The sequence below is a fragment of the Sorex fumeus genome, unplaced genomic scaffold (assembly GCF_029834395.1).
Source record: "Sorex fumeus unplaced genomic scaffold, SorFum_2.1 ptg000002l, whole genome shotgun sequence".
In the NCBI taxonomy this organism is placed as follows: domain Eukaryota; kingdom Metazoa; phylum Chordata; class Mammalia; order Eulipotyphla; family Soricidae; genus Sorex; species Sorex fumeus.
This window is the reverse complement of record NW_026606059.1, coordinates 5,801,459-5,819,057: the sequence shown is the minus strand read 5'-3', so window position 1 is coordinate 5,819,057 and position 17,599 is coordinate 5,801,459. Positions and strand designations below refer to the sequence as shown.

The 17,599-nt window shown below is 45.4% G+C and overlaps 1 protein-coding gene across 1 annotated transcript in view; it reads left to right on the top strand.

The window, feature by feature from the left end:
- The window catches only part of TMEM68 (transmembrane protein 68), a 28,167-nt gene extending 11,615 nt beyond the window's left edge, over positions 1-16,552 (top strand). Inside the window, exons 6-8 of the mRNA XM_056109627.1 lie at positions 4,430-4,490; positions 7,556-7,695; positions 15,052-16,552. Of these exons, the coding sequence (XP_055965602.1) occupies positions 4,430-4,490; positions 7,556-7,695; positions 15,052-15,156 (306 nt within the window). The 3' untranslated portion in view covers positions 15,157-16,552. The remainder of the gene's footprint in view (positions 1-4,429; positions 4,491-7,555; positions 7,696-15,051) is intronic.
- The last annotated feature ends 1,047 nt before the right edge of the window (positions 16,553-17,599 follow it).

The window sequence follows — 17,599 nt, the reverse complement described above, 5'->3', positions numbered from 1 at the left end:
AAGGCAAACGCCCGACCCGCTGTGCTATCGCTCCAGCACCCATCAGGAACCATCTTGAAAAAGTAAATCTTAAAGTAAAAAATTTAACAAAGATCCTACAGAGTTTTTGTTTTACATTTCAAAATATGACTTCTTTTCATCTGATATGTGAACTTCTTGATAGTCCTTTGCTTATAGTTTTTTTAGTGTGTGGTCCATCCAGTTCCACGTATCTTAATTGGTATGATTGAATTGCCATTTCAAAGATGGTTATTATTTATATCATTTAAATCATATAAAAATCAAGGATAGTTCATGTTAGTAGCTGTGTTACTAGATTTAAAGGTCCGGAGCAAAAGCACAGAGGTAGGGCATTTGCCTTGCACGCGGCTGACCCGGCCGACCCGGGTTCGATTCCTCCGCCCCTCTTGGAGAGCCCGGCAAGCTACCGAGAGTATCTCGCCCACATGGCAAAGCCTGGCAAGCTCCCCGTGACGTATTCGATATGCCAAACAACAAGTCTCACAATGGAGACATTACTGAGCCTGCTCAAGGTGAAGAATGGGAGGACAGAGGACAGTGCTACTAGCTTTAAAAGTTAAAGACAAGCTGATGATCAGGCCTGGATCTTAGAAAAATCATTTCTTCAGCAGCTTAGAATAAAAATGACAGGGATAAGTTTTGGGGTGTGTTTGCTTGTTTGTTTGTTTGTTTTTGGACTTCATCCAGCAGTACTTAGAGCTTACTCCTGGCTGAGTGCTCAGGGATCACTCCCGGTGGACTCACGTACGAAACCTGGGTTGAACATTTCTAAGGCCTCAGCACTGTACTATCACTCCGGCACTGACACGAGTAAATTTGGAGTCACAAAATTTGATCATGAAGTTCTAATTCATGATCTTTAGTTATTTACATTGATCTATTAATTTATTTTTGGCGGGCGTGTGGGGGGGCACTCTTGGGGGTGCTCAGGGCTTATTCCTGGCACCCACTCAGGACTTGCTCCTGGAGGACTCAGGGTGCCATACGGATGCCAGGAATAGAAATCTGGCGTGCAGGCTAACGCTGCACTCACTGGGCAGTCCCTCCAGCCCCTAACCATGATCTTCCTGTGTGGTTTTTAAGAACATGACCCACGAGGAGACCCAGAAGAAAGAAATGGCTTAGAGATGAAACTTTTCTCAGTCCGGACGGAGGTCCAGGATAATCGGTTAAACGAACCCATGGAATTTATTTATTTCATTTTGGACTTGGGGCCACACCTGATGGTTCTTAGGGCTTTCTCCTGGCCCTGTGCTCAGGGAGCACTCCTGGCCAACTTGGGGGACTGTCAGTGGTGCCACGGATGGAGCCTGAGTGACCGTTGTGTGTGTGAGGCGAATACTTTGCCTGCCCTTCTGTCCCTCCCCCCTGCCCCCCAGCTGTGTAATTTAATCAGTGTTTCCACACAGAACTCGAGAAAACATACCAGTTTAAAAGCAGAGAGGTCTTGGGGCTGGAGTGATAGCACAGCGGTTAGGGCGTTTGCCTTGCACATGGCCGACCCGTTTTTGATCCCCGGCATCCCATATGGTCCCCTGAGCACCGCCAGGAGTAATTCCTGAGTACAGAGCCAGGAGTAACCCCTGAGCATCACCGGATGCTCATGACGTGAGGAAAAAAAAAGGCAGAGGTCTTTCCCTGGAGGTGGCTACGCACAGCCCAGTGTTGCTCTTCCGTGGTGCAGGGGAGTGGGGGACACGAGTGGCCGTCCCGTGTTGCAGATGGGCAGACTCAGGCCAGGGAGGGGAGGGGGCGAAGAGCAGGGAGACAGGGTGGGGTCCCAGCTAGACACCCGTCTGCCCCTCGGGAACCCTCCAGCCCAGGGTCCCAGGGCCACTGGCCCCTCAGAGGCCTCTGAGCCAGCCCTAAGTGTGGAGGGAAGATGTCCTGGCAGGAGAGACCTCAGGCCACCCGGAGGTCATAGGCCAGGGCGCTGCGTGCGTCCCCAAGACACGCTCAGAGGCGCGGTGATGGGGGTTTCCTGTAACAGAGCCCCCCATGTACTCTAATCGGAAAACTCCAGATCTAAGGCAAATAGCACTTGCTTTATAGACTGGTTCATATGGATTATCTTACGCTATTCAAACCATTAATAGTCTTAGTCCCATTTTTTATGTAAGTGAAATCCTTAGATTTGATAAGTAGCTTGTCTGGCCTTGCCCTGCCCTTCCTTTTCCTTCCTTCCTTCCTTCCTTCCTTCCTTCCTTCCTTCCTTCCTTCCTTCCTTCCTTCCTTCCTTCCTCCCTCCCTCCCTCCCTTCCTCCCTCCCTCCCTCCCTCCCTCCCTCCCTCTTTGTTTGTTTCTCTTTTCCTTTTTTGGGGAGGGGGTCACACCCGGCAGTACCCGGGGGTTCCTCCTGGCTCTGCATGCAGGAATTCCTCCTGGCGGTGCTCTGGGGAGCGTCTGGAATGCCGGGATCAAACATGAGTTGGCGGCACTCAGGCAAGCACCCTCCCCGCTGTGCTGTCACGCCAGCCCCTGTTGCTGTTCTTCAGTGGCAAAGTTAAGACTCCGAGACTGTGTTGATTCTCCAGGGATAACATTAAGAAAATACACGTTCTTTGGCACACGTTTGTACACATAACACGCCTGTGTACAGAGACACATTCACATGCATGTAAAGTGAATTGGGCATTTTAAGTGCTCAATTCCTAAGACGTTTAATGACTGATGGAGATGTTTTCCAGACTCCAGCCATTAATTTCATCTTCCGGAACTGGTGGTGCTTTCTTAGGGTGTGGTCAGTTTTTGCCGCAGAGCCAGACTGCTTTATCTTATTTGTTGGCTTTGTGAGTTAACTCTAAATTCATCGAACTGCTTTTATCTTAGTTCTATTTTTTCCTAATTGCTTTTAAGAGGACTGCTATTCCTGATAGATTGATAGTATTGAGGGAACATGAATGACATTATGCAAAGCGTTGACACTCCGTTCTGCTCCTTTGGTCCTTCTCTGGTTCATCCCTCGCACCTTTTCGGCTCCTAGCCCGCTCCAGGCTCTGTTCTGGTGCTGGAGATCCTGTGAGAAACAAAATGTCCCCGTTGTAAATTCTGCTGATGAGCAGAAGAGACCCAATAAATACGTGATCCATAGTGATCCGTGAGGAATTCTAAGGAAAAACCCCACACCTGAAATCTCTGGTCTTCAGTTCACCAGATTTTACAGTTCCCCAAAGCTAAAATAGGAACGTGGCTTTGAAAATGTCAGTTTATTTCAAGATCGCAAGCCCTGCTCATGCGGACGGGTAATTTTGTATTAGGTGAAACTGTGTCGACTCATCTCCGGCCAGGCTCCCCATTCAGAAATACTTGATCGGGATGTTTTTTGTCGACTTCAAAGTGTTTCATTCAATTTTTTAAAAAATCTAGTTTTACAAGTGGTATAACGTCTGTATGTGTGTCATTACTTGGTCTATTGTTTTGAGATAGTCAGCTAAGGATCTCCATTTTAAAGAAATTATACTTAATCATTAATATCCATGGAAAAAGAGAAACAATTTTTAAGTAGAAATCCTCTAATGATACAAATAATTGTATCAAATGAAACAAATACAAATAATTCTTTATTATGTATGCTTTTCCTTTTTCCCCCACAGTAAATTTTTAAAAAAATTTTTTTATTAGTGAGTCAGCGGGAGGTATAGTTACATACTTACAAACAGTTACATACTTACAAGAGGTACAGTTACATACTTACAAACTGCTTGTGTTTCAGTCTAAGAGTACCCACCCCTCCTCCAGTGCCCATTCTCCACCACCAATGATCCCAGTATCCCTCCCACCACCCCCACCCCAGTCCTCCTACTCCACCCTGCCTCTGTGGCAGGGCATTCCCCTTTGCTCTCCCTCTCTCTCTATCTCTCTCTGCTCCCTCTCTCTGTCTCTCTCTCTCTCTCTCTCTGTCCTTTGGGTGTTGTCCCACAGTAAATTTTATATTTCTCATTGAGGTTGAACGTTTTTAGATTTATTCAGCTCATGCAAAATGCTCTTCCTCTTTTTCCTTGACGGCACTTTTACCGAAATCTGTCATTTTAATTTAAAAGAAATTTCCCTGTAGAGAGAATAATTGTCTTGTAGCTTTTTCTTCCGTGAAAATAAAAATACTAGCTTCAGCCCACAAAAGCCAATTTAATTTGCCACAGATATTTTATTAAATGAAATATTCAGAGGTTTGAGGGTTCAGAAAATGAAATATGATGTATTACCACTAGAGGGTAGTGTTTCTAATTTATATTTTCACAAATGAACAACCTGAATTTGATCTGATAAAGTAGTGATCAAGTATACTTTGATTTTAAAAATACCTTATTTTTATAATTTTAAGCAAGCCCTCTGAAGTTTTCTTTAATAACTCCGTGGAGATATTAAATGGATTAATTTATTTGCTTTTTAATTCACATTCTCTCTCTAGCCCATTATTCCTATGTTTACGCAAAATATTCGAGAAGGCTTTAGATCACTTGGAGGAACAAGTAAGTTCTGATCCGTAAGTTTTTTCTAGTTGTATTGTACTATTTAGAATAATTTTGAAATATTGGGACTTTTCTACCCTATATAAAATTTTTCCGAATTACCGCTTTAGATAATAGATATATTGGGTTTGTGACTTTGGCGTTGTTCAGTTTAAAGTCTGAATGCTGTTTGGTTCTAAATAACGGCAGTTCTTATGTGTCATAGATTCTTTCAAGGATCTCATACACAAAGCTTATTCGTCACAGAATTTTTATAATTGCAGAATGAATTGGCTAATCCACCGGCATGAAACACATCTTGGAGGGTCCGAACAGATCTCCATGTTACCAGACTCTCTCTCTGACTCGCCTCTGAGGAAGTTAGAGCTTTGCAACATGGAGGACACTGTGACGTTAATCAAGAACTACCAGGAAAGACAGAGCCGAGGCTTTGGCTTACCTGTTCTGTTCTTGCTTTCTGTTCTTGTATCAGAGCCCTTTCGATAGCAGACACGCAGCGTATGACGGTGTTCTCGGAGGGCTCGGGGCACGCAGTGCTGCCTCCCCCAGTCCAGCACCTGTCACCGTGTCCCCCCTCCTGCAAGTGGCAGGTGGCTCCGGAGAGACCTGTAGCAAGTGGTGACCCAGACTTTATCATAGAGTCAGGTTGGGTCCCTCCTGGGTACCACACGCATGCCTAATCTAGGGCCTGGGGTTAGCCCACCCTTGATACTTTCCATTTCCTTGTCTTGTTACACAGATCGGCAAGGACATCCGGTGCTTGTCTCTCTCTTCCGACTTCACTTAAACGTGGTTTCCTCCAGTTCCATCCAAGATGCAGGAAACTACACGATTCTACCCTTCCTTGCAGTTCACACACTATTCCACTGTGTGCGATTATACACTGCACCTTCCTTATTCAGTCATCTGCCCTCGGATACCTAGAACTAATATGTTTATATTGAGGAGGTTTTCTTCCCTGTTAAAAAAAATTTTTTTGAATCTAGTTTTAGGAATGATAGTATCTTTATAGTGTCTTAGTTGTTTCTTTTGAAATGTTTGTGTTTTTTTGGCTTTTTTTTTTGGGAGGGGGGTCACACCTGGCAATGCACAGGGGTTACTCCTGGCTCTGCACTCAGGAATTACCCCTGGCGGTGCTCAGGGACCATATGGGATGCTGCGAATCGAACCCGGGTTGACCGCGTGCAAGGCAAACATCCTACCCACTGTGCTATTTCTCCAGCCCCTCTTTTGAAATTTTTATAGTTTTCTTTGTTCACTTTGGTTTTATGTATTATTCTATTGATTATATGTTATACTCCTAATATAGTATTGTTAATGTCCCTGTCTTCATATCAAATCTTCTGAAGGGACGGTAAACAGACTGTTTCTTGGATATTGGCATGTTGTTGTTCTAACATGTTTTCAGATCTTTTTTCCTTTTTATTTTCAGATTTAGAGTGGAAAAACAGATTGATGTATTGTTTATCTTTTGTTAAATTATTTATTAGAATCGCTCAGATCACTTTAGAAATCTAGATTTCATATCAGAAATTATACTGAACTTTCTTGAATTGCAAAAGGGTTTGAATGCGCCTTTTATGATTGCCTTTTCGCTTTCCCACAAATTGGGGTCCGGTGATTTTATTTTAATATTAATTCGGTTCTGAGGGCCTAGTCTGTGGCTCCATCTGTGATCTCTTTTAAACGCAGTACAGTTCATAATGGCACACGCATGTTGGCCTTTTCCTGATTCTTTTTCTTAAAAAAATACTTAGCTCATTGATTTACTTTACATTATTTTATCTTGCTCGAGCGGGCCCAGTAACGTCTCCATTGGAGACTTTGTTGTTACTGTGTCTGGCATATCGAATACGTCACGGGGAGCTTGCCAGGCTCTGCCGTGCGGGCGAGATACTCTCGGTAGCTTGCCGGGCTCTCCGAGAGGGGCGGAGGAATCGAACTCGGGTCGGCCATGTTGGCTGCGTGCAAGGCAAACGCCCTACCGCTGTGCTATCGCTCCAGCCCTTTTTATCTTAATCATACTTTTTTATCTTTTTATCTTAATCATACTAAATTTTTATCTTAATCATACTAAATTTCATATTTTGTCACTAGCATTCAGGATCGTTTGCTGGGCTGGAGGGGACGGTAAGCAGGAAGAGCACTGGCCTTGCTCCCCTCCCGGCAGGGGTTCAATCTCCAGAATCCCACATGGTCCCTGAGCCAGCCCAGGAGGGAAAGACGGTCATGGCCATGTGTCCAAAGTCAGAACACAAAAACAAACCTCCCAGAAGAGAGTTACTTGCTTTCTTTACTAGTATATTTCCACCTGATGTTTATATGCAGTTTTATATCTTTTTTTTTCTTTTTCCATTTTGCATTTGGGGCTACCCCTGGCTGTGCTCAGGGCTTCCTCCTGGCTCTGCTCTCAGGGTCCCTACTGGAGGGACTTTTGGGGACCTCATGGGGTGCCAGGGCTCAAACTCTGCTTAGCTGCATGGAAGACAAAAACCCTACCCCCTGGCCTGTTTTTCAAGCCCTTGTTTCCTTTTTTCCTTTATCAAAAAGAAAACGCACATATTTATGTGTCTCTGAACTCTTTTAGCTTCTAACATTTAGTTAAAGTCTTTATCCTCTGTTTTGCAATAATATAATTGAAAGGTTTTTTTTTTTTTTTTTTTAGTTAAAAGATCTCTTATTTTTTTATTTTTTATTTGGGTGGTGCTCAGGGGACCATATGGGATGCTGGAATCAAACCTGGGTTGGCCACGTGCAAAAGCCCTACTCGCTGTGCTGTTGCTTCGACGCCCAAGACCTTTTTTTTACTGTATTTATATTTACAGAAAAAAATGAGCAGAAGGCACAGAGAGTACTCAGAGATACCCTCACCACCTTCCAGTTTCTGCTATCACCATCGTGAAAAGTGCTTGTCCTTGTTATATTGAAGAAAGGCTGATCTTTAAAAAAAATATTACGCTAATTGCCAGGAAGTGAAACGATTTGCCTTATTTTTGTGATTATGTGTACGTTTATAATTGCATGATGAAAGTATCAATTATAATAATGATTTTATTTCTTTGCAGGGTTATTTAGGTGGCTTTACGAAAAATTTCGCTATCCATTTGCTCCCATGTATGGAGGCTTTCCGGTGAAGTTACGCACTTACTTGGGTGATCCCATTCCATATGACCCAAAGGTGACTGCAGAAGAATTAGCCGAGAAGGTAAGTGGTATAGTTGTTTTGTTTTTGCCTTTTGAGTTTGGGGCCACGCCCGGCAGTGCTCAGGGCTTACTCCTGGCTCTGTGTGTTCAGGGCTTACTCTTGGCATGACTTAGGGACCAGATGGGTGCCAGGGGTCGAACCTTGGTCAGTCCCACACGAGGCATGCATCCTATCTGTTGGACTGTTGCTACAGTCCTAGAACCATTTTGTTGAGGTCCAGGATTTACAATACCGTTAATCGCACCACATCCATCCCCAGAGTTCACTTCCCTCTCAAGTTGACAGATCTGCCATGTCTTAGAGGCATTCATTCGTATGTAAATTCCGTTTTTGATCTTGCTGCTTTCATTATTCTGTCTTTGACTTTTGTCATTCTGAGTGCAGTGTGTCTTAGTTTTTCTGTCTGGTCTGTTTTTGGGGGTCTCCCGGTGGTAAGTCTTTCTCTGTGGTATCTTTACATGGTGGTTCTTGCAACACTAGCCTTCCTGTTCGTCAAGGGCTCTAGAGAGTCTTACCTGCTTCTTCTTGAACGTGTCCATGGTTCTCTGGTGTGCTGCTCATATTTTTCTGACTTTTTTCCATCCTCTGTTGTTTTTTAGAGAGTTCCCGAATTTCATCTTAGAACTCTTCAGTCTTCTCAGCTGCTGTTATTCAGCCCTGCTCAGCCTTCCTGTTGAGTTGGGTTTTGTTATCACCTGCAGTGCTCTTCATTTCTGTCACTTCTGATTATAGTTTTCTCATTGCAGCCCTCATACTTCCTTGTTCTTGGCCAACTCCGTGTGCTATTATTTCTTTGAGCTCATTAAATATCCTCACCGTGGTGTCACTCAAGTCACTCTGAAAATTGACAGAGCTGGTTCCTGCTGGTCAAGCCTTCTGTGGTAGTGTCTTCCCTCCCTGAGCTTGGTGGGCTTCTGCACGTGTTCTCCTGTGCTGTCTGCTGTCTTCCTGCTGTGAATCTCTAGTTACACCCCTGGAAGCCTGTGGGGCAGACCGGGAGTCGCTTGTCTTTATCCTGCCCTTCACCCGATAACAGGAGGTGTCGCTCTTGGGAGAGCAGTTGCATGGCCGCCTACGAGGCCAGGGGTCATGGGATGTGGCGCTGGGCTGGTTGGGAAGGCAGGGGCGAGGCGTGGGGCTTTCAGTTACTCATTCTTAGCTGAGCACATATTTTCTGCTTTAATTTCTATATCAGATTTTCACTTAATCCATTTACTGTACTAGAATGTTCGTGATCCAGGGTGATTTTACCCAGGCTCATTTGTCAGGGTCTGGAGGCATTTTTAGACAGACAGGACAGGAGAGAGAGAGAGAGAGAGAGAGAGAGAGAGAGAGAGAGAGAGAGAGAGAGAGAGAGATGGGAAGTGGTTGGAACACATTCTGATTGTATTGATTTGATCTTTTTGGGTTTGGTTTTGGGGCCACACCCAGCAGTGCCCAGGGCTTATTACTGCTGGCTCTGTGCTCAGAGATCTCTCTGGTGGGGCTCCGGGGACCGTATGGAGTGCCACGAATCAAATGCAGGTCGGCCGCGTGCAAGGCGAGTGCCCCGGCTGCTGTCCCAGAGCTCTGCCCCCGTGGGACAGACTTCCTTTACTGCACGGCTCAGCCTTCTGCACAGTGCAGGGCTGCCTGCTCTCTGATGTCACTAGTCTGGAGTTAGAAAATCCCGTTCCTGGCTATGATCAAGACTTGATTCAGTAAGTGATATTCAGAGGAGGAAAATTTTGACTTCTGTGACCGCACAGAAATTGGTCTTGTCAGGTAAAAATATCTTGAAATGAGAGTGGGGCCGTGTTGGAGAGCGGCGTTACATCCCGGAGGCCGGTGGGTTGTAAGTCAGGTTTCCTCTCCCGAGGTCTGTGTTCTAAAGTCAGTTGCTCCTGGCTGCACTGTTGGCTTTGTGGGACCCTGCGCCTGGCTCCCCTCCCTCCCGCCCCGCACATCGGGGCAGGGAGAGTGTCTGCACCTGGAGGTCACACTGAGACCCCCCGAGGTTGCTTCTGTCTGTTGAGAATAGTGTCTGTCCTGTAGAAAGTGTCCCCGGGTGGTCACTACTCCTCTGGACGAGGAACTTGGGTGACGGGGAGAGAGGTCCTTCCGTCCCTTTCGCCAGAGTCTCCGAGGTGATGAGTGTCAGCACAAGGGCGTGTCGATAAGGCATTTTGTGGGAGGACAGTTCTGTGCTCCTCAGCACTGCAGGGTGTTTGCCTGTGCCCCGTCCACTGCTTCTGCCACGGCAGCTACAGCCTGCTGCTTGCTTTCACCGCAGCGAGAAAGACCCGTAGGCATCGCCCTCTGAGAACGGGCGAGGAGCGTCCTGCCGGAGGGGCACCCCAAACGCTTGCAAAAGCAGCCGGTCTGGCCCCGGTGCATGATGGGACGGACGCATGTGTGCTTCTTGTCAGCCGCCTGCCTGGATCGTGTGACCTGCAAACGATGCCGTCATCATCTAAATGGCCATGGGCAAAAAAAATAAATAAATAAAAAGTTTTCTTCACCCCCCACTTTGGTTTTTTTTCGTTTTGTTTTGTTTTTTAAACCTGAGGACATTTTTATTCATTTGAGTTATATTTTTAAAACAAACAAAAGTAATGGAATATCATGCTCTGGACCCCCAGAGAAAGTCAGAAGACTGCTGGTAGCAAAGACTGAGACCACTTGCAAAATATTAAAACTGCTGAATACAAGGCTCTACACTCACAAAGGACAACCAGAAAAGAAGAAAAAGTGTCTTCTTTTTTTAAAACGTAGGAGTACGGCTATTTATTCAGCCACTGATTAGGCTGATTGAATTTTGCGTGAACCCCCACTTTGGAGCAAAATCTTCACTGGTTGAGAAGAGCCGCCTTAGAGTATTTGAGAAGGACAGAGGAAAGGAGTCTAACCTCGATCAGAGTTGCCTCTTGAGCACTTGAATAGTTGATACTCGAATTGGGTTTTGAGAGGCAAGAATGGATTAGCTGGAGAGAGAGTCCTGAGGTCGAGGAAACGGAATGGCTTAAGGAAGGGCAGCATGAGCCGGGTGAAATCTTTGGTGGGGTTCAGTGTGTGGAGGAGATGTCATGGAGATGAGTTTCAGAGGTAGGGATGGCGTTGACCATGAGGACCGGGAACTGACTAGTGTCTTGAAAACCAGCAAACTGGTGTGTCAGTGTTTAGGAGAAAGCGGGATGCCATGTGAGGGGTGGAGGCTGCGTTGGGTTGAGGCCAGGGGTCTAGAGACTCGGTGAAGGAGAACAGTGGAAGCCTCTTGGGTGGGGCATTTGCAGTGCCTCCTTACAGACGGCCATGACCTGGCCAAGAGAGTTGAGGAACGGAAGAGGGTGAGCGGAGAATCGTGTTCAGTGCTCACAGCTGTTAGGAAAAATGAAGTCATGAAATTCTCTTATAGATGGATGGACATGAGTAGTGTCGTGCAGAGTCTGAAATGAGTCAGAGGTAGCGAGACCAACAGAGAATGGTGGCACTCATTTGCAGGATATAAAATAAACGTAGAAAGGAGGCCCGGAGGACTGGTCCGTGGTAGGAAACTTGCCGCAAGTCGGGAGGCAGTACAGTTAGGACAGAGAAGGGACCACAGAGAAGGGGCCGGCCACTATGACAGTGGTATTTGGAAAGGATCCCTCTAGACAAGAACCGAGTGCTGAAAGGGGGTAAAGGGATGTAACCATTCAGTAATGTTACTGCAAACCACAGTGTCTAAAAGGAAAGCGAGAGGAGGAGGGAGGGAGGGGGAGAGAGAGTGATGAGAGGAGAGAAGAGAGGGGAGGGGAAGGAAGAGAGAGGAGGGGAGAGTGCCTGCCATAGAGGCAGTCTGGGGGGTGGTAGAAAGAAATGAAACTGGGGACAATGGTGGTGGGACATGTACACTGTTGAAGAGGTGGGTATTGGAATCTTATATGACTGAAACCCAGTCGTGAACCACTTTGTGACTGTGTACCTCACGGTGAGTCAATAAAAAATAATAGTAATGAAAATAGAAACAGACCAGACATTACAGTGGGTAAGATCGGCACGACTGGCCCAGGCTTAATCCCGGTACCACATATGATCTTTGAGCTCAGAGCCAGGAGTAAGTCCTGAGCCACACCGGGTGCACCCAAGAACCAAACAGAAGTGGTTGTGATTACCAATGCTGAAATATCAGAAAGCTTTTCCCCATGGCTTCTTCTAGGACTTTTATAGCTGTAGACTAATGCATCGTCTTTATTCTGTTTTAAATGTTTTTTTCTATTGGACCAGCTTTTCTATTGGGGAGTGTCTGTTTTACTGGTTTATGACATCACCATGTTATTGTAGCTTTGTACATTTATTTGGGAAGGGGTGGGGGGTGGGGAAAGGGATTGTATCTTACGCATTTATTTATTTTGGTTTTCGTGTCACCCCTGGCTAGTGCTCAGGGGACCATATGGGGTGGCAGGGATTGGACCTGACACAGGCCCACCCACACAGGGCAAGCATTGTCCAGACCCTGGGCTGAATTTTTTTTTTCAATTTATTTTTATAAAGTCATTCATGATTTATTACATTTAGTATTCCAATACCAATCCCACCACCATGATTTCCAATTTTCCCAACCACCCTTCAGACCTGCCCCTTTAGCAGGCCCTGAATAATTTATTTTATAGTGCTTATTAAAATTCGATGAAAATGATCAAAAACATTTCCAGAGGGCAGGAGTGATAGCGCAGTGGGGAGGGCGTTTGCCTTGCATGCGGCTGACCTGTGTTCGATTCCCAGCATCCCATATGCTCCCCTGAGCACCGCCAGGAGTAATTCCTGAGTGCAGAGCCAGGAGGAACCCCTGAGCATCGCCAGGTGTGACCCCAAAAGCAAAAAAAAAAACAAAACAAAAAAAAACAAAGAAAACTTGTTTGGGGCTGGGGCGATAGCACAGCGGGTAGGGCGTTTGCCTTGCATGTGGCCAACCCAGGTTCGATTCCCAGCATCCCATATGGCCCCCTGAGCACAGCCAGGGGTAATTCCTGAGTGCAGAGCCAGGAGTAACGCCTGAGCAACACCGGGAGTGACCCAAAAATTAAAAAAAAAAAAAAAAAGACCATTTCCAGAGAAGAATGATGCTCTGTGTGCATAGTGTAATTCAGGGCTCTGGTCAGCCCACTGGGGAAGGCATTTATCTCCTCTCCCTTAAGAGTAAGACCCCAGCGCACTGGCCGGTAGGGTTGGCCGTGGCCCTTCTGGTGGGCTTGGGTCCCCTGCGGCCTTGTTTCCCACAGGGCTTCCGGCACCTCCCCGGGACCGGGCTTTTGCCTCCACGCTTGACTGTTGCTTTTCCCACAGCTCCGCGGCAGGCGTGTTCTTGTCGCTAGAACTGCGTCCCCTCTCGCTTTAGTGTTTCCCCTGCCTCTCTCTGAAGGTAGAAGTGGGTCAGGACGCACTGGGAGCAGTTTTTACGTCAACCCTGTCTTTATGGACCACACAGAGGGGAGGGAGTTGGGGGGAGGAGGCCTGTTCTCAAGTGTGCTGATTCTGGTTCAGAAGGTTCCTCAGTGGCCTGAGAGGAGCGACGCTCCCTCTTTATTTATTTATTCATTTATTTTTTAAATTTTACTGAATCTGCAGAATAATCAGGCTGGAGCGATAGCACAGCGGATAGGGCACTTGCCTTGCGCTCAGCCAGCCTTATCGAGCCGGGTTCGATTCCTCCGCCCCTCTCGGAGAGCCCGGCAAGCTACCGAGAGTATCTCGCCCGCACGGCAGAGCCTGGCAAGCTCCCCGTGACATATTCGTTATGCCAAACACAGTAACAACAAGTCTCACGATGGAGACGTTACTGGGCCCGCTCAAGCAAATTGATGAACGGGAGGACAGTTTCATCATTTCATCACAGTTTTTATTGAATCACCGCGAGATAGTTATAAGCTTTCATGTTTGGGTTACAATCACACAATGATCAAACCCCCATCCCTCCACCAGTGCACATTCCCCACCACCAATATCCCAGGTATAACCCCCCTTTCCCACCCTCCCCCTGCCTCCATGGCAGACATGATTCCCCATAATCTCTCTCTACTTTGGGGCATTATGGTTTGCAATACAGACCCTGAGAGGTTATCATGTTTGGTCCTTTATCTGTTTTCAGCACATATCTCCCATCCTGACTGTTTCCTCCAGCCATCTTTTTCTCAGTGATCCCTTCACTGATCCAGCTGCCTTCTTCCCTTTGCTCATGAGGCAGGCTTCCAGCTATGGAGCAATCTATCTGTCCCGTGTATCTACTATTCTTAGGAGTCAGCCTCATGTTATGTTGTTTTATACTCCACAAATGGGCTGGAGCGATAGCACAGCGGGTAGGGCATTTGCCTTGCATGCGGCCAACCCGGCCGACCCGAATTTGATTCCTCTGCCCTTCTCAGAGAGCCCGGCAAGCTACTGAGAGTATCTTGCCCGCACAGCAAAGTCTGGCAAGCTACCCGTGACGTATTCGATATGCCAAACACAGTAACAACAAGTCTCACGATGGAGATGTTACTGGGCCTGCTTGAGCAAATCGATGAACAACGGGAGGACAATAACAGTGACAGCAACTCCACAAATGAATGCAGTCCTTCTATGTCTGTCTCTCTCTTTCTGACTCATTTCACTTAGCATGATACTCTCCATGTCTATCCATTTTTAAGCAAAGTTCATGACTTCTCTCCTGACAGCTGCATTGCTCCCTCTTATGGGCTGGAAGTGTCCCGGCCGCTTTCCAACCCGCTCTTTCCCTCTGCAGTTCCTTTGACTGTGTGGGTGTGTGCGAAGGCCTGGCTGAGCGCAGTGCTGGGGATCTCTGAGGGGCATCTTGAGGCGCTGACGTGGCCCGTGCATGAAATAGCCCCGTGGACAGTGACTGTCACAGAAACGTAATAAACCAAATCCAAAGCAAGGGAATAGACAGTATTGGATCAGGACAAACCTTAGTCCTGGCATTACAAAACTGATTTAACGTGTGTGTGCGTGTGTGTGCGTGTGTGTGTGTATGTGTGTGTGTGTATGTGTTGGGGGGTGGAATGAATAAAGGGGAATGACAATCAGACCAGAAGTGACATGGAGACAGGGACAGGGGTCACGTGCACTTTGCTGTTGGTGAAGGTGTGGTGATTCTGTAATTTTGTGCCGCAGTGCCATAAAACCTAACAGTATTGTGACCATATTACTTAACCATCATTTAAATTTTTATTGCCTTATTAAGAAAGTCTAACAAAAGATAATAAGTGTGCTGGGAAGGAAATGGTTATTTCCGAGGGAGCTAAATTAGGATGGAATCTTCAGAGTGGTGGTACTAAAATAATTGTTAATGATATGTTGAGAAGTAGAAGAATAATTGCCTTCCTTTTGTTTTCTTAATAGACGAAAAATGCTGTTCAAGCTTTGATTGATAAGCACCAAAGAATACCAGGAAACATCATGAGCGCGTTGTTAGAACGTTTTCATAAAAAGCAAAAGATCAACTAGAAGATGATTCAATACATTTATAATACTGGGTTTGTGTCTGTAGTACTGTCTTCTGAATTTTATAGGCCCTGTAGTATTTTTTTGAACAATCATGCTGATAGAATTTTTCACTGAACTTTGTTTAAAATTGTATTAATTTGGTTTTGCAATCAATGTGTCAAATGTAAACAATAACTCATTACATGCTGAATAATGAAAAAAACTTGTGTTTTCTCATAAATTCTTAATCATGTGTGATAAGCCATATAGATTCCTGAAGTTAAGATTATTAATAAAAGCAATTTAGGTTCAAACAACATTCCCAAATAATGCATCTTGTTTCTGTTGCAGTGAGCTAATTCCGTGAGGTGAACTAACCTAGCTTAGTACAGATTCTTAGTTAGAAAGAAATGCTTGTTTTATCTGTCTGCCATTCCTTTTATGATCTTAGGCTAATCCGATTGTGTTTTGGTGCCTCAGCAATGCACTTTTCAAAAACATGTTAATATGGTGAGGAATCTTCTTTTAAATAATTACTGTAATTTATAGCTGTAGGACATAAGTCATAACTAAATTAAATAACTCCAAGACCTTTTGAAGTTTATGTATATATTTTGTCCACAGAATGTGTAAATTATTCCTGCAGTATGATGTCCAGTTGCCAAGCACAATAAAAAAGATGTACTGTTTATCAAACTGAACTTAACTCGGGAAGGCAGAATTTTCTAATTGTTATTATGAGTATTTTTTTAATGAATGTAGACAAACAATATAGTGTATCTTGTGCATTGTTCGCCCTAGAATACGGCACAAAGGCTAAATATGAGGTTAATGTGGGGTTCAAATCACTGTGTTCTCTGTTTCTTAAGCTCGAAAGTGAATCCAGGCTGATGGAAACAGAATATAGAAAAATTGTATCTTGCCCAATTTCATGACTTAATCAAATGGCTGTTTCAGTAAAACTGCATTTAATGATTAATTTATGTGAGCCAAAGTTTCTGGAAAGTGAATGGCTTTTGATTCAGGTTTTTTGCTGGTTGATTTTGGTTTTGGGGGTCACAACCGCAGTGCTCAGGGCTTCCTCTTGGCTCTGCACTCAGGAATTACTCCCGGTGACGCTTGGGGGCCACGTGAGATGCCAGGGATGGAATCTGGGTCGGCCACATGCAAGGCAAATGTCCTCCCCACTGCACTGTCTCTCTGGCCCTGCGTTGTTGTCACCTAGGAATCTGAATTTTAAAAGTATTGAAACAGAATTATGCCAGAAGTCAGATGCAGTATCTTCCTTTCCTTTTTCAGATGTTAAATTACTGGGAATTTTGTATAAGTTTTTGTATCATACCTAGGTACGTATGCTTAAGTAATGTATATGAAGCTGAACAGCATAAAAATAAAAGTAGAACTGAGTTGCAATTCATCCTGTGAAACTGTGTGACCTTTATCGTTTAGAATATTTCATTTGCTTTTCTGTTTGTACATTCCCATTCTCAACCATATTGACCTATTTCAGGCACAGATAGGATATTGGGACTACAACAAAAGAAATGATTTCAAAATCCCTATACTTTATTTTTTTAACTTTTTTTTATTGAATCACCATGAGATAGACCCTCACAAAGCTGTGCACGACTGTTTTCAGTCTTACGGTGCTCCAGCACCCGTCCTTCCACCAGTGCACATTCCCAGCACCAGTGCCCCCCGGATCCCTCCCATCACCCCCCACCCCCGAATGCCTGCCTCTGTAAGATCCCTGTGCTTTAAAGAGCAAAGGCAAATTCAATAAAATAATCAAGACTCCTTAATATTTTTTAAAAGACATTACTCTCATCACCTGTATAAAGCTTAACATTGCAAAAATCGCAGAATCAAAACTCCTGAGTTTTAAACCCTGAGTCAAAAAACCTTAAATTTGAGCAGGGCCTTCACATTTCCAACCCAACCCAAATCCCTTGTTTTTGTTTCTTTCTTTTTTTTTTTCTTCTTGGGGGCCACACCCAGCAGTTCCAGGGCTGAATTCCTGGCTCTGCTCTGGGATCACTCCTGGTGGGTCTCAGAGAACCATCAGTGGTGCCGGGAATGGAGCCTGGGCCGACCGAGTACAAGGCAAGTGAGTGCTTGATTGTGCTCTCTCGTGCCCCCCTCCCATCCTTGCTCCAGTGGAGATGACTGGTTTCTAACTGTGATGCTTTCAAAACGTGCACAGGGAAGTGGGGTGTGATGTTCACAGCCGGGAAACAGGGAGACTCTGTCAGGTCATTGAGGTCATTTCCGAAAAATGTAGGACGCAATGCTTAATAACTTCTGTTAAATAAAGGGACAAGTGCAGAGCGTTTCAGTCTTAAATTAATTCAGCATCTTAGAACATAAAAGATAAAGAGCTCAGAGGCCCAGTGGCTCAGTGGTAGGAGCACTTGTCTTGCATTTAGTCTCACAGGCCCTGGTGTCTTCCTGATAGGCCTCGCCC